Source organism: Anopheles funestus, chromosome 3RL (assembly GCF_943734845.2).
Source record: "Anopheles funestus chromosome 3RL, idAnoFuneDA-416_04, whole genome shotgun sequence".
Classification (NCBI taxonomy): Eukaryota; Metazoa; Arthropoda; class Insecta; order Diptera; family Culicidae; genus Anopheles; species Anopheles funestus.
Window position 1 is genome coordinate 62,511,730 of NC_064599.1, and position 22,177 is coordinate 62,533,906.

At 40.5% G+C, this 22,177-nt stretch overlaps 1 protein-coding gene across 12 annotated transcripts in view; it reads left to right on the forward strand.

Moving 5' to 3' along the window:
• Nucleotides 1-22,177, forward strand: part of LOC125767345 (cysteine-rich motor neuron 1 protein) — a 226,182-nt gene that overhangs the window by 91,031 nt on the left and 112,974 nt on the right. For 10 of the 12 annotated variants that reach the window (XM_049433839.1, XM_049433838.1, XM_049433835.1 and 7 more), the window contains exon 7: nucleotides 7,964-9,297. In XM_049433839.1, coding sequence (XP_049289796.1) covers nucleotides 7,964-7,981 — 18 coding nt within the window. In that variant the 3' untranslated portion in view covers nucleotides 7,982-9,297. Of the gene's footprint in view, nucleotides 1-2,242; nucleotides 2,530-7,963; nucleotides 9,298-22,177 lie in introns of those variants that run through there. The other 2 variants (XM_049433829.1, XM_049433828.1) reach the window with 2 other exon arrangements.

The window sequence follows — 22,177 nt, forward strand, 5'->3', positions numbered from 1 at the left end:
TTCTCAACTTGGTCTTGTTAGTGTCCGGCAAAGTAAAAGTGAACCAAGAACGAAACCATTTTGGGTCAAAAAGGGAATGAATGATTCATTTGGGCATGAGATTGAAATGAAAAAAAAAAAATTAAAAAAAAAAATCATCCCAAATGAAGCTGACCAGCATAATATTTTATTTTTATTTTATAATAATAAGCTCTTTAAACTAATATTTTGAATTATCCAAGAAGTTAAAAAATAACTGAAATATTTTAGGTCGTTTCTTGATACTTAACAAATTGAAGTGGAATTTGTAGATATGAAATAAATCCTTTTTTACGGCATTTTTGAGGAGAAAAGGCTTCTCTTCTAGCTCCAAACATTAAACATGAACCTGAAGTAAACTCAGTACTATTCCTGAGCTACTTTTTCATTTGAATTTGAAAACCCTGTAAATTTCGTTAGGCAAATAAGCAGTAAACTACATAAGTAGATTTAAGAAATTTAATGAAGAATATATGGTAATGAAAACAAATTCATTAAAAAGGTGCAATAGTTTTGCCCATTTTAAGTGCCATTTTTCTTTGTTTTTGTCGTTTTCTTGGTGAACGAAAACACTTACCAAGAGCGATGAATTTTCCCACTTACAATATGCACTTTGTACGCGAACGTTCGCAGTTTGCCCAATGCCGTAATTTGCATCGGGAATTAGATTTTCCACCTTCGCGGGAAAGCTATAGCGCCCAAAGAATCCCGAAAGGGATGGTTCGAGCAGAATGCATTTAAGACATGACCTAAGGCGCCTGGATTATGGAAATGGAAGATCCTTTTTGCGAAGTCAGGCCAATGGTAGCACGGAAAGGAGATGCGGCAAGTTAATTAAATGTTCCACCCAAAAAACCACACGTACCAGCAATTTATGCATTACGTCGTCTAGACAATTTGTGTAACGTAATGCATTTAGAGTGAAGGATCGTCTTAATCGGGTTAGAATAGATTTTAAAAATTTTATGTGCGATAATTACGTGAAGTGATATTTAAAAAAAAAACATTTATTAAGCTTTAATCTGGTTCAACTCTTTTAGCGTTGTAGAACACACCCTTGTGCAACACTTATGCGCTACAAACCATCACGCGCTTGGGAAGTGCGCAAGATGCAACTAACTTTTACTTGCGGATATGCTGCTTGAAAAGTTCCGAGAATGCATAACTAAAAACTTATTATAAATACATAATTCTAATGTGGTATTAAGCAGCTTGGTGATATTTTAACCAAATTAATTCTTCATAATGAATTAATTATTTTCTTCCACACAACGTTAAGCTTTGAAAGCACTTAAAACAATTTGTATTCCTAACAACAATTTATTGCGATTGATTGTCTTTGTTTGCCAAAGCTGTTGAAAGTGTTCGCAGCCGTGATTAGCTTGCTCTATAGAAAGTATAACACGCTTTACAGATAATAGCGTTATCTGGTTCAGGTGGTGCTAGAGTGTGACATCCCACTTCAGTTAACGAGAGTAAGCAAACAAAATCCGATCATCCAATTAAATAAGCGCAGTCACACCACTTAGATCACCGCTAAGGAGCGTGTAATTTAATTTGCTTACGGTGTAGAACGCCTCCTTGAACAGATTTCGCTTTCTTCAGCGAAAGGCAGTTAACGAATTGTATTTAGGAAAATGTAACTTTTACAAATTATTTATTTATTTATATTTCATGGTTACGACTTTTAGCGGCATTGTCAGCCTCAAAGGGCTGAAAATTAATTTAATTAATTCCACAAATTATTTTTTTTTTGTCTAATCATAATTCAAAGTTCAGTATCAAATAAAACATCTTTTTTTTAAATTACCTTACTACATTTAATTTTTTTCCATATTACAAAATGTATGCTCCACCGGTATGAAAACATCCCATAGTGCTCCCCACCCGTGCGCACAGCATCACGCACAGTAGTATGCGTGTCAAACTTAACTTTCCCCTTTCCGAGATGCGAGCATGTTGCGTTGCGTGCGTCCAGCACGAACCCATTAGTGAAACAGCGATAGCCTACAACACGAAGCGAGTTTTGTTTCTCCTTCTTACCCGAGCATTGTACTAAACATGACATTTGTTGTTGGTCGTACTGTGCGCGCTAAAGCGAGAAGGAAACACGAGCACGAAAGGGAGCGCATACAAGCACGAAGGTGTTGTTTCTCCTTCTCTCTCTCAAGCTTCGGTTCCCGATGCACGATTTGCGGGGGGCTTTTTTGCAGTACACGGATGCGTGCCGGTGCAGAACAGGGCAGACTGTTGAGCGGGGATGGTAACAGAGAACCGTCAGACAAGAACAAAAAAACAAGTTTCAAAACTTTCAAATCTTTCGCGTGTAACGGACGTGCCGTCGCATGCTTCCGCTCCGTCTTCGAATTCTGTACCGTTTCGGGGTTGTTTGTTGCAAAGTGTTTGTCTGGCTTGCAATTTCGTTTGCGACCGAAGTTTGCGTTTTGAAGCTGTTTTTGTGCACCGTTTTATGCGCCACGGATCGAATCGTAAGTGCCCAAAACAAAAGGTGTAAGTTGTGCGCGAAAGGTGTTTGTGTATGAGTGGGTCTTTTGTTTGCTGTGCGTAAGATGCTGTGAGGTGAAGCCTTTTTCTTTTACTGCGCGTGTACACGGCTGCGTGCGTGTATCACGTACGCGTGAAAGTGTGCGATAGAGTGCGAACGATAAGCCCGAAACAATAAACTTTTGTTTTTTTGTTTTTGGGGCACAATTTGGCAAACCATCAACACACCGGCGCTCTACATTCACGTTCACGCGTGTTGTTACGCTTAACGCTGTGCAGTGTGACGGTGGAAGCCAGCATACCTGTGTAGTGGTCGATGGCTCGGACTGACTGTTTCTCGCTAGTGTTGCGTACCGCCGTGTGTTATTTGACCGACTAAATCCAATTAAAGATCTATTTATCTGGCCGAGTCACATTTCATCACCGAATGCGTGCTTTTGGGTTTTTTTTACGATAAGGAAGTGAAAAATGAAGGCTAAACGCAAGTAGATTAGATAGGACCACCACGCGGTACTAGTCTATCCGATTTTTTTCCCTTTTGTTTAGTGTACAAAAAGTAGCTTGTGTTAGTGCGTGTTTTTCTTTCTTTTTTTGTGTGTGGCATTGCTGTCTCCGTGTTACGTTGCAGTTTGGCATAGTTTCGAAGTAGTGTATTTTACGGCCGCAGCTTTTTTTGCATGCTAACTGTCTTGTTAAATCGATAAAAACGATAAAGGTTCCAAATTTCATTTCGAACCGAACTTTTCGACATTAATTTGCACGCCAACCGGTGTATCAAATTGCCAGCACGCAACGCGCAAAGGTGTTACGGTTCTCACCATTTTTGTTGTACACCAACACGCGTTTGTGACGGATGTGTTTTACGACGAATTTGTCATTGGTGAAGTCTTAAAATTGTGAAAAAGAACTCTGTTTGCCGGTGTGCCATCTTTCATCGGTCAAGACCCCGTTTTGCCGGGGTCTTCCCTGTACAAACCGCAGTAGTGGAAAGTGGATTGTAAACGCAAGATCACTACTTAAGCGCACCCGACAGACAAACGGATCCGTCAGTGGGATTTGTGTAAAGTTTATTAGTGAAGATCTTATTTTTTTTGTTTGCGGGAGATCTGCTAAAGTTACAATTGATTTACGATCCGTTCTGTGTCACACGTTGTACTGTGGACCGTTTCGCTTTGATTGAAGAAAGTAGAGGACACGACACGAAAAGAAAAAAAACATTTCAAATGATATGATTCATTCGTTGGCCTGCACATTGCCCTTGACCTTGATGAAGATCGATGTAAAATCGTATATATCTCGAATGTGGTAAAAAAAAGAGTGTAAAAATATCATCCCGCGCTGGTGGTTGTAATCCGATGTTTGACAGCACAAACGATCGAATTAATAATTAGCTCGTGCGCTTACTGTCAAAATCGTTTCTTCTTTTTTTTTTTGTTTGGGTTCGGCAAACGGTTGTGCGTCGTCGGGCACGGTCGTGATAAGATTTATTTGTGTGTTCTATTTTTATCGTTCGGAGACACACCATCAGCACCACCATTAGTCAGATGGTGCACGGCGTACAAATTGATTTTATGATGGGTGGATTAATAGAAGAACTCTTTTTTCCATCTCTCTCTCTCTCTCTCGTTCTTTCTCGTTTGTTTTAGCTTTCCGGTTCATTAGCTCTGCTAAAGAGGATCACATTTGCAATCCCTGCTGCTGTCATAAATTATTCACTAATAAACTACATCGTTCACTAATTAGGCTGTCATTAAAATGGGTTTTCCTGTTTCGATTTTCTGCTGTACCACATGGTCGTATTGGTTTTGTTTTTATTTGCTTTTTAATCTTTTCCATCATATTATCCTTTGCTTGTGTGATTCTAGTATGGAAAACAAATGCAGAAAAAAGGGGAAAAAACGAACTGTGCACCAAAGATTCTACTTCGACGAAACGCCATAATTGAACACAGTCTCGGTAACGGCTTAATCACAGCATCCGGGTGCGGTCCATCAGACCTTCCAGACACCACTTTTCCGGCCCAGCATGCCTCAACGGCCGGCCACCATTGCTTTAACGAAACCGTGCGGGTCGGCACAAATCTGCTGCACCGCGCCACATAAACGGCTTGTGTGTCCAGCCTACGGCTTTTCGCCTGTGGGTGCATGCGTTGTCGCGAATTCACATTCGCTTAAAGCTTAATATTATAACATACGCTAATTTAAAAGCCATAAATTTTAATTTTAATATCGCGTCCTCCCATGCTCAAACGGCCCAGTTTAGGTGAGCGGCCCCGGAACGCGCGGGTGCGCGATGGTGTGATTTTGCATTTTCTGCTGACCACTTTCCGAGTGTGTGTGTGTGTGTTGGAGGGTGAATGTGATAGAAATTGGGAGCGTTACGATTTCCTGAAGAAGATGCTGCTGCTTACGGAGTTGATTAAGGGAAAGGTTGAAGATTTATTTGCAATTTTCCATTTTTCTACAACCATTCTAGACGCGCTCCCGTCTCGTTATCATTCAATGGTCGTTTATCATACACGGGGCAGACCAATGCTAAGATAAATAGTTCCCCCCTATCCCCAAACTTACTTCGAGGGCATTTCCTTTTCGTGCAATGCTGTCCCCAAGCTAAACACACTCATCATTATTTGTTGATGGAAAGAAGGATGGAGGGGAGGAAGTAAGGGATGCGAGAAGGGGGGGAAGATGAAGGATGGTGGGTCACAAAAAGACAGAGGCACATTCTCTAATGTCGAGACCACCCTTTCCTTTTCGAAAGCCATATGCGTTTAGACCGACAGCGCGGCTACGCCAGACAGCGCGTCTCGCGCAACAGTTTACGCAACTGCGGCTGTGGATCGCGCGCAGCACACACACGCAGCAACAAAAAAAAAAGAACGTGCTGGCTGAACAACAAGTCAAAAAACGAAATAACACGAAGAAGAAGAGAGGCAGAGAAGGAAAACAAAAATGAAGAGCAACGGAACAGACTTCACAGTAAATGATGCTTTTCCGTTCTACGGGAACCACCGGTTGCCGCCACCTCACGTGCTTTTTTGCGCGTGTATGGCTCGACCAAACCAATATGACGCCGGATGTGCGTTAGGGAAATTAGCGGTGATTCGTATTCTCAGTTGTGTGTGCGTTTTTTTTTCATTCTTTCTTTCTTTTTTTGGTTTTGCTGTTACGCCGGCTCGCTTTTTTCTGTGGACCGACCATACGTGCTGTTTGATGATGATCATCATCGTTATAATGTGTGTGATTAGGTGCGGTTTGATGGGTGATGTGCTAAGCATGCAAAACTGCTGAAACGAGAGTATGGCTTGCATGGTGGCCTAGTTCTACCATGGTACCGATGCGTGATAATGCAAAAAAGGATTTTTTTTTCAAAATCCTGTTTTTTTTTACTTTTGATTGAGCAAAATTTTTAATTAAGGAGTTCTAATTTTTGAAGAATTTTCAGGCTTCAGAAACGTTTGGTCCAAAATTTTGGTAAAGTGAAAATCCTGGAACGCTTTTGGTAAAATTCGACCAAACGTATTAGAACGTATCTTTGAAGAAACGCCAATAAGTCTGATGAACTGAAGACATTTTAGTCCTGAATCCTGATCAATTAAACAGTAATTTGGAAAAAAAGGTTTGGAGTGCAAGAGCTCTACACAAGATTAAAGAAGATAGTCCACAATGGGGAATTCTGAAACTGTAGATGTTAATCAAGAGCTCAAAATGTTTACTTGAATCTAGAAATCATTCTGATTCTGAAAGTCGACGCCGCAAAGACAATTGCGAAGAGATCCAGAATAGGAATTGGCCATATTCTTCCTCTTCTTACATGCTCTGTCATCGGAACAGGAATTGCTTTTAAGAATGATGGTATTGTTGGATAGAGATAGGTCGCTCAGAATTATAGTTCTTTTGGGTCACTTTTTACGACCGGAGTATTGGAGAATTCCTCAATAAGACGTGATTCAAATTTTTTGGTACATTTTACTTTCCAACTATTTTTATCACAAAACAACTTTAAACAACCTTATTGGAATGGAATACTTCAAAAACTGTGTAAATATTAGGTACTGATCAGAGAAGTCATCAATAAGGCGAGGTTATCAGTAAATGCCTTTCAATGACTGATTCAATTTAAAGAACTGATTTCATGAAGACATCAAGACAGGCAGGCAGCGTCAATTTCTTTACTTTAGCATGGTGACCTTCCTCCTTATTGACGTCTTGATCAGTAAAAGAAATACGATCGCATGTCTATTTTTCCTTTCCTTTATTTCCATACTATTTTTCATTAAGTCTTTTTTAATCGATTAAGATGTTGACAGCACATTTCACAAAGAGAAAGAAATTACAGTTTGCAATCAATTTTGTGAAGTAATGTTTTTTGTCTCCCTCTATCTCTCTCTCTCTCTATCTGATTCTGCTGTCCAGGCAAAACCATCCGATGTATTGTCAGCTTGAAAGGGAAACAAAAAAAAACCCCAGCGAAAATAACAAAACTCCCCATTCAGCATTTTAATGTGGAGCATTACTTTGCGATTTAGGAACCGTTTATCATGATTGGAATTAAATTGGTTAGTCCGATCTACGCAGTTTCTGCGCCCGCTCCGTCCTTCGTATAAAGTCCGATCGAGTTTCCGTTCTGGTGTGCCCTTAAATCTCCAAATGGTAAGAGAGAGAGAGAGGGAGAGAAAAGAGAAAAAAACACGCCGTTAAAGAAATTGTCACAAAATAGCCGACTCATCTAAATGCGACGCACTTCTGCAGTCACTTAGGGAAATTAAAACGTCACATTTCTTATCGGACATTTCCTTAATCGTTCCCGGGGGTTTAGGAAGCTTTCAGCGGAAGGCTCTGTGCGGGTGAAGGTACATGTGAAGGTGAACCCTACATACGCAAAGGGCTATTAGTAGCATTAGTAGCAGCAAGTTGGGTGTGCTAGAAATTGCACTTTCTTGCTGCATGCTCTCACACCGGAACTGATGGATCGTTTAGCCTTTTGCGCGCGCGTCCGGTTACTTAACGTCAGAATGATTAATTACATACAACTCTTTCGTTTGCGATGAGATTTTTTTTTTCGTTTGTTTCTGTCTGCGCATAGGAAGTAGAAAATAAAGGGATGATGGGTTTTTTTTTGCTATAGAAAAGAAAATGTAATTTAGCCTCCATCACCGAGAAGTAATTATTTCCGCAAATGAGCTGATTTAGATGTCCTGCTGCGAAATCACAAGTGAAGGGAATGATTTTTTAACTTTTATCACTCTTTTAGGACATTTTCTTCTGCTTCTTTCGTAAAAAATAGCTCAATGTTATCTTTGAAAGTTATCAAGATGCCTTATTCATACAAAAGTCCAGATTTATATTTTTATTTCCAATTTTTTCTATTTAATTAGAGCCAAGAATTAAAATTCAAAGCAAATTTTTAACAATTATGCATTCTTCTCTTCTATTTACAGGACTTTGATTTGTTCTAAAGCGCCATTAGGTGTCATAGGTGAAGCATAAGAAACCATAACGTTTTAATTAAATTAGACACGCATCGACACGGGCGGTGCGTGTAAGCTTTAGCGCCCGCAGCCCCAAAACGAGCGTGTCATAAATGTGTGTCTGTGTGGTGTGTGTCGGTACACGTGACACACGCAAGTTTTGTGCATATAATCCCACTAGCTGTATGTGTGTATGTGTATAAATGTGTATCAGTGTTTTTAAGTGTAGCAGATATTAGAACGGATTGTTTGTTTGGCAGCAGGCAATAGGCAAACAAACCTTGCTGCAACCCCGTCGTATGGCAGTGCCGTGCTGTATAGACGCTAGGCGGCTTAATTACAGCTTCACAAAACCCGGAACTGCATCTCGTAAGGAACAACGCTTCGTCTAACTTTGAAGAAAGTAGCGCGAAAGAACGTAAAACGCGAGACGTGTAGCAAAGTTAAAGATTTTGCCGTTAGTTGTGGTGCCGATAGCAAAAACCGACTACTGCACCAGTGTAACTAGCTTTAAAGGAAATTAAAAAAAATATCGAACCAGAAACAAAATCAAACCAATACAATATTGCACTGTTAAAATAAAGAAGAAGAAAAAAACACACACCCAAGCAAGTAAGTAAAACACAATCGCAACTGTAGTACGAGAACGGCAATAAGAAAAGTTTCTTAAAACATAAAAGAAAAGCAAGAAAGGAAGTAAGCAAAGTAGAAGAAATTTCCTTCACTAAAGCGTGCCTTGAGTGTTGAATACAAAAGCAAAAAAGGAAGAAGAAGCTAAAAAAGAGAGAAAAAAAGAGTGCAAACAAAAGTAAAAGCAAAAAGTAAGAAAGAGTGTAACTAGAAAGTGCAACAAAAAAAAAGGTAGAAGAAAGATAAAAGTTCAAGCATAAATTGAATTCGTTCGTTCGAATGTAAGTGTTTGTGGGTGATCGATTGTGTAAGTAAAATAATAGCGCACACAAGAAAAAAAAGAGAGAAGTGATTCAAGAAGCAAAGTGTAAGCAAAGTGTGAAAATTGAGCAAAACGAGCGACAGTTGCTCGATCTAACCGGAAGGTGAATACTGTGTCCTGGTACGTGTGTGTGTGTGTTTGTGTGTAGATTGCTGCACTCGGCAGCATTATCGGCAGCGGCATCTTTTATCCCCGACAACGTCGACTCTTCGGACCATTCTACCGGAAATGGCACCGATTCGAAACCGCCCTTCAACTCTGCAAGCCCTGCGACTGGTACGGGCGATGGCGCTAGTGTTCGTGATTGCAACGCTACTGGCAACCAGTTGCACAGCCGACGAAGCCGTTACAGGTGAGTTGGATTGGGTACTAAAGTTGATGTAAATTTATTCACTTCTCTAACCGATGCTTCAGCAGACGTCTCGGGTGTGAATCATCGGGAAAGGGGAGGCCAAGATACGTACGAGAAAAAGGACTAGGAAGTGATTCAATTTTTAATCACTTGCTCTTGAGGAGTTGTTTTTATTCAATTTCGTTAGCTTTCTTTTTTGCCCTTCCTGACGAGTTTCGTGATCAGTCGCAGGCTAGTGAAGTTGTTGGTGGAGGGTGAAACTTTACTTCACGATTTGGTTTCTTCTTTTGATTAGCTTCAATTGAACTGTGCATTGATTTTTCTTGCCCACTGATTGATAATGGGAAGAATAATATTTTAGTTCGAGAGTTCGAGACTACTGACTCGACTAGTTTACGATCGACTAAATTACGGTGTGTGTGGGAGCATGATCGAAATGTTCACGGGCAAACGACTCACTTTGATCACCTTGATTGAGTTCTAGCAATAATTCATCCGAGACCGCTTCACCTCATAAACGGAATAACTTATGATTGGCCGCTCTGTTGAAGGTGACGCACGGCACGATTTACAATCGGTGCTGTAGATTGTTCTCTTTTTTTCTCTCAAACCACCACGTACGAATGCAGTGTTTTGCACCACACTTCCACGAATTATTCGTCAACATCTCGTGCACGTTGCGTAAAGGTGTCGTTTCGATGTTTTTTGTGTTGTTGCTGTTAAAGTTTCGTTCAAGGCCTAGGGCAATTTAGTTCTTCCCTTCGTCTGCTATTTGGCGGTGCAATCAATGTTTGATTAGATTAGCCCAGTACATGCGTTCCATCGTGGTGTCTCGAGATGAAGATAGGAATGTCAGTACGAGTGTCCGCACGCAACCAAGCAAGAATTGGTCCGACTCTTTGGACCTACGCGTACCGGATACGGTACGGAAAACAAATGAGCAATTTTAACCCCGAGGCCACAGGACCTTGAACGAAAAAAGGTGGTTTAATTTTCTTCACCTACTGCTTCATTATGCTGGTTCGCGTTCGACTGCACGCCCGTTCACCTGAAAGATCGCTTTCGAAAAAGCAAAAAAAAGGCAAAAGCGATCGCGACAGGATACTCTTGAGATTCTTGAGAGGATGCTGTGATATGGCGGAGTATGCCGGACCTGCATCAGGATGGCTGCAGGAAGTCAATAAACGATCAACAGCGATGATGTAAGATCATGGCCATTCAATGAAGGTCAGGTTGATCATGCACGCAAAATTGTGATGAAAATTAACCTCAAACTGAAAATAGCAAAAACAAAATGTCTTTATCGAAATAATGTTTTTGGGAAATTCAAGGGAAATAATTTTAGAATTCTTTTTTAACTTTAATACATCAAATGGAATAAAAAAAAAACAGTTAAAGTTACAGATCAATTTTGAACGATAATCGAGAGCGCTTTAAGTAGCTAGTATAAACAGAACTAATTTATACGAATTAAATGAATGACACCGAATGAATTTCAAATGAACTACCATGACAAGTGAACAAAACAGTAACCAAACGGAAAGTCAAACGAACAAGATACAATTTACGCAATCAAAAAGGAACTTTTTATCATAGAATTCTCTATAGAATTTTAATACAGTGGAACGTCCATTATGCGTACTCATCGGGGAATCTGTTCTATTTGGTCGAACTTGAGCAAATTGTATCACACCCTATTGAGGCTTTTATTTTTTGCCATCACTGGTTTGCAGTTAGATATGTCAATTCGCCTTGTCGCCTTGAACTGTCATTTCCGAGCATCACGGATAATGGGACAGCTGAATAAGAGGTACCCGGATAATCGGCGCTCCACTGTAATTATATTAAAATAACATAATAAAATTTAAAAAATATTTTATTCCATATTTTATTATCCAAACCTAAGATGAAATGAAATCTTTTCTTCCACACGGATATACAACTCTCTATTTTAAACTTCTGCTTGTACCAAATAGCTCCACTTTATACGAGATGGAATGGTACTCAACACCGTGGATTAACCTCTTTTACGCTTAACTTTATTACCGAGTAGCTCACATTTCGCATAGTTCCCGTGATTCTTGCATCTTGATCGATTGATCCGAGTCCGGCACGAATGTAACCCCGGGTACGTCACCATCCCCCTCTGCTTCCGTTGCCGGGGCACGTAAAACCGTGAAAGCTACCCTACTCGCGTAGCGGATCGATCGAAGCTGCCGCCTTCCAAACGACGGCGTGCAAACGTGTCGGCCGAGTACAAAGCGGCACCGTTTGGCTGCTAGTGTAAGCTCGTTTCGCGCTTATGCTTGATCGCTTGATTGGTGAATGGGAAAATTATCCTCCGCTTGTCGATCGGGCGATGAAAGCCTGTCCTGGCGGGGTTTGGGTAGGAAGTAATATGTTGCTGGTTCTCAACCCCCCTCACCCCCTTTATAACTTCCAACGGGGCGCGTGCTCGTACACGATCGCTCGTTTGGTACGCGATCGCGATTGGCTTTATGATCTTGGGTTATGCAACGCAAAGTGTATCATGATGCTCGACGGTCGTAAGTGAGCGAAAGGGATTTTGGTTATTAATCGCAAGTAGGGAAAAACGGAATTAAAGAAGGGTGAAATGGACGGAGGGTTTACAAAGGGTAGCAAAAACTGTTTTGCTATACAGAAGCGAACGAAAGATAGGAAAGGGTACATGAAATGAAAATGCAAGTGCTAAGAAAGCTACATTATTATTAGGATTATTTTTTTTTTTTTCAAAATACGAATGTAATTTTTTTTAAATAAATCTTCTTAATGAAGAATGCTTTTTTTACAGCACTACATTAAAACAGATTAAAATTTCGCGATGAAAATTGCGAAAGTATTTCTTCGAGGTTTTCCATTCCCGAGGTTACCCAGCTGCACTTATCATTATCCTAGAATCTTTTTCTCTTGCTAATCGGATTAACGTCAATAGCAACAACAAAAAAAGCAACAAAGAAACTTTGAATCATAATCCAACAGAAAGCTGGAAGAGAGGCGTTCTGCTGCTGGTAAATGTCAGAAAACTGGACAGCAACTCAATGGGCTCAATGTTTCCAAGCGGCACCCAGAGATAACGATCGAAGGCTTTGACCGATTGGAGGAGTACGATTACGACAAAATACGGCACATAACGATGATCCCACACGAAGGGTGGAATGGTTAACGCGCGTGATAGCCTCCGGGGGTGTGGGAGGTTTATATGCGCACCCCCAAAAGTCCGAGATCTGACGTACACGAATGCATCAAACTTTTTGGCGCATAAGCATTTAAATGGGGATTATGGGTGATGGGATCAACGAAGAGGGCCGAACGGTCATGAAGGGTGGTTAACGGGCTGTTGTTGTTTGTCAGTCAAATTACCACCAACAACAAAAAACCAACCTTACCGTTTCGAGCGTTGATAAGAAATCGATTTCCGCACGAAATTTAACGATAAGCCAACAAATAATAGTACGCCATTTCTTCGTCATATGTGTGGCGCCATGGATGGAGCGGTGTAATAAAAAGTAAAAAAAAAAAAATAAATTGCGCCTTTGGCGCCTACCAACCCCCCGAAAAAAACACCAAACGTTGATTGTCGTTTGAAGCTTTGGCGTCTTTATTTTGGTCCCCAGAAAAAAAATCCTTTGGCGTAATTTAATGTTTGTATGAATTTAATCTAAGCTACCGATTGTGATATCGTTCGGATTTGAAATTCCGGCAAAGGTGGGAATATTTTATGATGGGAAATTTTCGCAATTGTGTCAATAGGTTGGTTTGATGATTTATTTTTAGAACTTTGTGATAATTGCTAATTTCACGACACAAATGAATCTCATTAGGATTTTATTTTTTATCTTACATGAACCTTATTTTAAACACGATTATTTTTATTAATTTATCATTGTTTGTTTATCGTCTTAAATTCAACAACAACTGCTGATGTAATAAGAAATTTTTCTTCTTTTTGGTAAAGATAAAGCATCGAACCATTAGCCCCCACCCGGTGGGCAAAATTGAATGAACCGTACGTGAACCAACAGAGAGTTCCGAACGATGGGAACCTTTTACGTGTCAAAAGAGAATGAAAATCAATTAATTCATTTACGTCTCGTTAAATGTTACTTCGGGTTGTTTTTCGAAATCGTGTTTCTTTTTTTCATTTTGTTTTGGTAGATGAATGTAAGCGAAAAATCATGCCTCGGAGCGTTGGGTTTTGTCGATTTTCCCCGTGGCTGATACTGTCGGTGAAAGCTATTTCTAGTATTTCTGCTTTTTTTTGTTCTATTACACCAAACATCAATTGAATTGAAGTTTATTTTTTGGAAATCGATCCTTTCAAATGTCCTTTTTGCTTTCACCTCCAGGGGAAGGAGGAAAGGTTATCGGCAGTACGTGTCGTAAGCAAAGTGGCAACGATTTCCGTTTTATTTTTTTGTACCGCTGTGAAGTATTTGTTCAAGAGACAACACTTGAGTGAACAACATTTTATTACCATCCAATCAAGCGTAAGAATCCTTCGAGAGTTTTTGCGCGCGTTCAACGATTCCCTAAGGCATCGACTAGACTTTTTGTCCTTTTCACCATTTTTTTTATTGCCCGTCAACCATCTTGCCATGCGATGATGTTGGGATGCTTAATTAATTAAACAATTATTTTTAATTACGCTCGTGTATTCTGACACGCCCGAAAGCATTTTTGGGAGTCAGATAGACAAAGCAAAAGGTAAACAATACGCTGCCATTCGTCCTTCGTGTGCCGGTCTAATAATGCGTTATTAAATATCGATTCAATCGCAAAGAAATTTAATCAAATAACAGTCTTTAAAGTGTGAGATTTTTCAACTAATATAATATTTTTTTGAAAGAATGGAACGTTTGTTTGAAATTTTTGAAATATTTTGTTAGTAAATTATTTTACTAAAATAAAGCATCGAACACAACATAATTCATTCACTTTATTTGCCACACGGATGAATAATTCATCCCTTAAACACTGCCGTATGCAACATACGCGTTTCAGCGCACGGTTTTGCTAGTCAGTGTCAACGGACGTGTGAAAACAAAACACTTCCATGCATAAAAACCATCCTGCAAAAAATATGTACGAAAAACTCTTTCACCTACATTCGATCCACGATCTCGTTTAAAACGTCGTCCCACCGTACGATATAGTCCACTGTCGTCACAAACTGTTAGTAGCGAAAATTGAACAATAATATTCATAAAACATGCATTTCACAGTTCCCCTTTTTGGGTCATATCTACCATTCCACGTGCACGTTTTCGAAGGTGAAATTTTTGCATTTTTAACTTACCTGCCAAAAGAACGTGAACTAAATTTTTTTGACCCAACCAACAAAAGTGGGGACACCGGTATAAAAAAGGTGGCACACAAAAAAGAGGTTTACCGCCCCAAACAACGACGCCTAGGCACGAAGGATAAACATAGTTTCCAAGTTTACTGATGCACTCCGTTTCCCTTTCCTTCCGTGTGGTTTCCCGAACCGAGCCCCCCCCGAAAAACGACTGATATGCACTAACGTCAATGGCGACATGTCAGTTGGTTCACTGCTGCACTTCCTGTGTTTATCGTGAAACGTCACATTTTTTGTCCCACCTCCTCTGTGTTCATTGTGACTGGGCCATTTTTCCTTCTTCGTTGAAAAAGTTCCACAAACTGCATCCTGTCCGCTATTTTTTTTTTGTTAGCCTTTTGCTGCAACGTGCAACAAAAAGATAGTAAATGAAAACAACAACCACCAACAGCAAACAACCAGACTTTTGCGTTTAAAAACTAGCCCTGTCGTCGTACCGCGGGTTGAGGTCGCTCCCTCTTACTGTTTGATGCTGCCGGGCGTGAATAAACTCATCTTGGCGAGACGCTTTTCCAAGCGTAATAATGGTTGAGGGTTTTTTTTGACATAAATTTTTCCACCAATTTTTGCATTATTTTTTGTCCGTCCCTTTTTTAGCTGGACGAAACTATACAACTGACTCGTGATGTAGTTGATGGCGAGCTTTAGAGTGTTAAGGTTTCTCATTTTTTCAACCCTTCCTTCGAATTGCGTGTTTCCATCCCCGACAGTTGAGTGTAAGGAAGATTTATGTTACGAGTTTTCAAATAAAACCAAAAATCGAGAAGCAAACTTTAACGATGATGAAACCATGGCCCGGATAAAAAAAATGCATAAACGGACCATTTTTTTGGGGGTACAAAAATGTGTAAAAACCACTATATTGAAGCTGAATTTTAAAACGAGCCTATCGCACACACTTTGTTGGGTGGGTGTTTTTTTTGTTTGTTGTACGTTATAAATTCTTCCCTTATGCTGCCACACAATGTGCAGCAATGAAGGTAAAGAATGCAACGATGCAAGTTCGAAGTAAAATATTTACTCTCTACTGTGCGTTGAAGAACCGTTCTAGTGCGTTCCTACTGATATACAGCTCCAAAGATCACATATCTGCGGGGTTTTTTTTAACCTGACAGAGCCCAGTGTGCACAGTGTTCCTTCTTGCCTACGTTCGATTTTTTTTCTCCCGGAAATGAACCATCTATTGCCGCACTAGAGTGTGCTCATTAGCTGTCAGATTGGGTTTCCAAAACAACGAAAAAAAGGAATGAATTGTTAAGAGTGCCTCTGCCGAGTGGCGTTTGTTGAGTGGGTTTTAGTTTCGTTTTTTTTTTTCGTTTTGGATTTGGTGCAGTGTTCTAGTTTAGATCACGTGTATGAATGTACACAGCTGAACACTTGTCATATTTGCAAGCCATAACTGACCATCGCGATGCAATTGCACTGTTCAATGAAACTAGATCACTTCCCGATACAATCATGCACCTCTTCTCGGCGGACAGAGGCACTGACAATTGGTAATCAATTTTCATCAAACAAAAAAAAAACAACAACATCACAACAGCAGCAAGCTGCGAGCGGGAACCGTTCGCTAACGCTTCAACCCCATTTTGCAATGGAATGCGCCAATGCCAGATGCCATCCGTTCGCACAATTCAATCACCTTCCCGTCCTCAGACCGGTTGAATGCACTCGCACGGACACGGAAAGCCGTCGGAAAAAGGGAGAAGCTGAAAGTGAGGAAAAGAATTCGCTCTTTGAGCCATCCAGATAAGAGATACGACCGGTGCGTCAGCGTTGGTTGCGTTGGTGGTTGGAACGATACACAAGTGCATTCCAGTGAGCAAACGTCTCACGTTGTGTCTCTGCACCTCTGTCTTTTTCCAGAGGCAGGCATTACATTGTACTTGGATTGGTTTGTGCTTTGAGCGACAATAAATGATAAATGAATTTCTATCTCAGTAACTCCTCCATTGGGGGGGTAGAGTGCATTGGGTATGCGTGTGATCTTTGGGAGGAGGACGCATAAGCGAAACAAAACAAAAAAGAACAGTTTCTGGTCTGATGGTAGGTGCAATGGAATGCATACAAAACGCCAGACGTCATCGTGTTGGACGTGTCTGTTTAATGTCCGACATTGAAGTACCGTTGACGTAAACGCATCCTCAAGGTATGGACAAACTATCGTCTCAAGTCTCAATTGTTTCATCGATTGAGTCAACTACTTGATGCTTCCGGGTTTTTGGTTCTGAAGTCTTCAAATCGTGCTTTGGAGAGTTTTTTCTAAGAATTCTAGCCTCAAATTCCAATTGCTAGAATTTCTTCAATTTTTAAACACTCCACACTACGAAGGACAACAACCTGATGTCATCATTTGTGCTCTTTCTCCCTATGCGTCTTCACTGTACTACTCCATTCTCTTACACGGTCAATGTCGTACACGGTAGCTGGGGAGTTTTTGATTGCACTAATGCGGATCAGTCACTGTGGATAAATATAGCAATTAATCACAAATATCATAACGCAGTGGCCGCGCATTCACTGCTGATGCAGGCGCGTTGTGGTAGGTTTTAGTAGGCGTCCTAACCACTGTTTCACGCATGTGTGTACATGACGCCGTGTTTTCTCTTCACATTTTATTATGCCTCCTACACGTTTTAGAAAAAGATTGTCAATACAACCACCAGTAGTCGACATTCCGAGTGACCTCATTTTTTTTGTTGGTTCGAATCGCGCCATTTGTGCAGCGGTAAGTGATGCGGATCGATGGCATTGACGATGGTTGGGTTTTTTGCTTTCATCTAATGTGTTTGATTGTTTGTTTTTTCTATCACTTCCTGCTGCCATAATGGGGGTGGAGGAGGTGTGGTGGTGTTATAACACATTCCGATGAGGATGAGTAATTATGATGATATTTTACAATGTGCGCCACTATGGTGGAGTCACAGCTAGTCAAGTTTGTTTAATTAAGACGGTTGTAGGGGTATCATTTTTAATACAATTTCCTCAAGAAAACCACACCGACTGGACATATAGACACCTTGGTCAAACGTCAAAATGTTTGGAGAAAATAATTAACCACCAAACATCTTATCAAAACCAGATCCAATGTTCACCCCACAAAGCAGTATAAAAAGAGTATAAAATGAAAATTACACACATCCTCACAACACTAAACGATCGCTTTGAAAAAGATTAAATCTGACAGAAAAAGAGCAACGCGTGAGTGTTGGCATATGGACATGCTGTCGGTGTCAGATCTCATCGGGGCGAGCAACCACCGGAACAACGACCCACCGTTGCACCTGACATGGTTGTAGTGTATTAATTAGCCACTGTCAGAGCTACCCATTTCACACACCCATCCTCTGTAGAGGATCGGTTTTGATAGTGTACCATGTCCACGACCCTGTTGCAAACGAGGTGAGGGTGTCTTAAGATTAATTACCTACATTCTCGGAAACGATGGTTGATGGTTGGACACGTAATGCTCTCGGGTGGTGTTAAATTGACCCACCGCAAGAACCGCAAGGAATCAATTATGCAATGGAGATGAGTTTGCCAAAAATGTTTATCCTGTTTTTTTGTTGAGGAGGTGAATGCAGAGGATGCATTTGCAGGTTGAGGGTTGTTTGTGGTACAACAAACGGAATGAGTTAAACCACAATGATTGATTTTATTGGTGTACCCCAACTGCTACAGCTAATAGCAATGTTGGTTTGGTCTTTGATGGGTATCTAATTATGTGAACCATTCATGCCGAAGTGTCGTTAGCAGGGTAAATAAGGATTTGTATCGGTATGCATGGCAATGGAAATTTAATGCAGATTTAATGAAATGTTTTCAAAGGGTAGGGTTATTTCATGCATAGGACCAACAGTCCAAGAATTTCCCCAGCAAATCCTTAATGAGAAATTTATTTTTGAAGGGAATTCAACTATTCCACCATTTGCCAAGAACAACTGTCGGATTTCAGATTCCTGAGCGATATTATGAATCTGATTTACTCAGAATAATTATTGTAAACATTTCATAGGAACTGGTATTATTACATAAAATATGATGACGTTTAAATGCGTTAAGAATTGAATACTTCCTACAGCTACAAAGTTCTGTTGGCTGTCAAAAATACTGTGTGGATAGCGGATTATCCGGGTTCCGTTTAACCGGAATTCGGATTAATCCAGTGACTTAAAAATGACAGTTCTAAAGGCAATTAGACACATTAACCTAACGACGTTGATGACGTTAAAACTTGAAACGAAATTTCGCTGAAATAATTGAATGAAACAAAATGCTCCGGTACGAAGAAAAATATTATACATTTATCCCGTTACAGCTAAGTTCCGATGAGTATGGAAAATCGCCATAACATTGAACAAGTATTGCCGTGATACACAAAATTTTTAAATGTGACAGCTCAGTGATTTTATAGCAAAAGTTGCAAATTGATTTAAAATATGAAGATGTGCAATTCAATTCATTCAAACAATTTTTTACATCGTATGTGTAATTGTTGTCCCTGAAAATATCGCCTCAAAGCGGAAAACATTACAAATTTCATTTTAAAAGAAAATTGAACTAGTATTTGACATATGCGGAAATTCGAGATACGCGAATTTTTGAGGATCTTCGCGTTCCGCTGTGATAGTGTACATACTAATCGGGAACAATTTCAACAAATTCCGTTTGATGTAGTAAAAGTGTAGATGTAAGGTCAAAAGAAAGAGAAGAACTTGAACAGTAAAATTTAAGTAAAACCTATACCTAAAAGTAATATTTGTCATAAAATTTCCGCCTTAGATAGCAATGCGATTCACTCACCACAAAAAAAACATCCCTCAGCCATTGACCGCACACACTGTGTTTACTGCTGCCCTTCCTGCTGATATTGGCGCTTTCTCGCTGCTTATCTTATCTAACTAGACCGCGCACACCGTGTCGCATAATATTCGCCACCATCCCACATGCCATCCGGCGTATGTCACACCTCCACGGACCGCAGACACATCAGGGAGAGGCTCCAATCAATCCCACCCCAAAAGCCCTCCACCAATCCACCGTTTTGTTGTTGATTTTGGTGCTTTTTCTTCTATAGCTGTTGTTGTCATTTTTCCTTGTCTTGTGACGATTTATTTCGGAGCATCATTCCTCACCGTTCAAGCACCGTTTGACAAACATTTCCGTTCTGCTCGTATGTGCTTGTATGTGTGTGTGTATGCACTTGATTGAAATGATAAATCGACGCACGGCTTTTCGCACAAAAACAAACATTCAACGGAACATCCGCATGCTTTTTTCTGCCGCTGCAGGTTTAGTAGACACTCACACTCTCCTTCTCCTGGTGTCTGCCTTTCGATGCAATGCGTTTTATTTATGTAGGTTTACTGTTCTTTTTTTACGACACATATTTTCCTTCAAAGCGCTTATCAGTGCGCTTCCCTCTGTTTGCTTTCCCCCAAAAACCGAAAATGCGTGCGTTATCAAAATCGTTGTCGCGTTAACGCAACGCACATCTTTTACGCATCGATCAAACTTTTTGTTTCTTATTTTGCAGCAAAACAGCCTTACAATCGGTATCAATTTTTTTTAGATCTTGTATTTTTTTAAATTATATTTGCCCTCCCATTATCAAGACAAGGATTAAAAATTAAAAGCAAAAAAAGGATTTTTTTTTATCACACCGTAGGTTCGACAGGAACGGCCCAGTTAGCACTTGCAAAAATATTACGCTTAATTACGATTGAATAATTAGCAACTCGCTGATAATGCGTTACAACATGGGGCAAAAGTCATGCATGTTATCAAGCGGTTTTTTTTTCTTACTTTGTGGCGAATGATCATCGCAAAATGGCTTGGAAAGAGTTTGATTAATCATTCGCGTACAAGCCAAAACATGGTCTAAAGGTCATCCACCGGTTGATCCCTCCCTGTGCTGGAACGTAAAACAAGACTGGCAAATGATACTGGTGATTTGATACGGTTTTGCTAGAAAGTAGCGTCCCATACGAGCAATATTCTACTGTACAGGATCCGTGCTAGTGATGGGTAAATCCTCATTTTTCCCGGACTTCAAGGCATTGCGGAGTTTTTCCAGAGTAATTACTCCGGATCAAGAGTTTACTCCGGGGTAACTTCGGATCAAGAGTTTACTCCGGGATAACTTCGGATCAAGAGCTTACTCCGGGGTAACTCCGGAGTAATCCGAAGTTTGCTCCCGAGTAATTCGAAGTTTGATCCGGAGTAATCCAAAGTTTGCTCCGGAGTAATCCGAAGTTTGATACGGAGTAATCCAAAGTTTGCTCCGGAGTAATCCGAAGTTTGATGCGGAGTAATCCAAAGTTTGCTCCGGAGTAATCCGAAGTTTGATCCGGAGTAATCCAAACTTTGCTCCGAAGTAGTCCGGAGTTAGCTCGGGAGTAATCTGGAGTAATTGCTCCGGAGTTACTCCGGATTAATAAGAAGTTTACTCCGGATTACTCCGGAGTAATCTCTAACATTAACTCCGGAGTGCACTGCAGAATCAAATGCAGATTTCATCAATTCGATTTCGGTTTTGAATCCGAAGTGAAGTCAACAGTTGACTCCGTAGTTATCCGGAGCTATCTGCAAATTGATTCCGCAGTGCACTCCTGAATTGAATCCGGAGTTAATATCGGAGATTACTCCGGATTTTATACATCGGAGTCGGAGCGAATTCATTAATCCACTCCGGAGTTCCCATCACTAGTTGGCGCCCACTTAATCCCCTGGCACTGGCACCGTGATTGATTTAAAGTGCATGTTATGCTGCCAGATTACCGATAGTAGCTCGCTTAACCGTATTAGCAAAACATTAAATGAAACTTCAACAAAAAGAAAACACTTGATAAATGGAACACAGAGAACCCCTTTACGAAGAAGAACTGTAAAATAGCAAAACAAGTAATAAGTAATTGGTGATGATAAGCGAATTGATAGATGGGCTACCAATCAGCTTGTTGTGCCTGCAAAATGAAAGCCTGCAAACAAAAGCACTGATTAGTTAATGTATTGCCCGGTGCACAAAACCCCATTACAATTATGCTACTTGAAGGAGGGGATTAATTTAATCCAGCTGGAATGGGGAAGCAACAAAAAAATCGCATTCTTTATTGTTTGTAAATTACGTAGAGCTAATATAGGGAGAGAGAGAGCAAAATAGTTTGATAAATACCCCGCGCATCAGCATCCCGAAAGAGGATAGTCTCGCAAATGGATGCTAATTACTGCAGTGCCAGTCGCAGTTTTCTTCCACGTTAGCGAACGCTCCAAACGTTCGGAGTTGGAAATAAAAATAAACCATTCCGGCGGGGTTGCAGGCTTTCAATGCATTTTTTCCTCTCTCGCTAGCCATTTGCTTGTGCCGTGCAACCGAACGTAAATGGGCATGGCTAAAGACGCATTCACTGGCACCTCTCAAACCCCCTCACAGATGTGTGTGTGTGTATGTATTTGGTGTGAACTGGCACTAAACCGTTGAGGCGTTGGGGTTGGTTCTGGTGT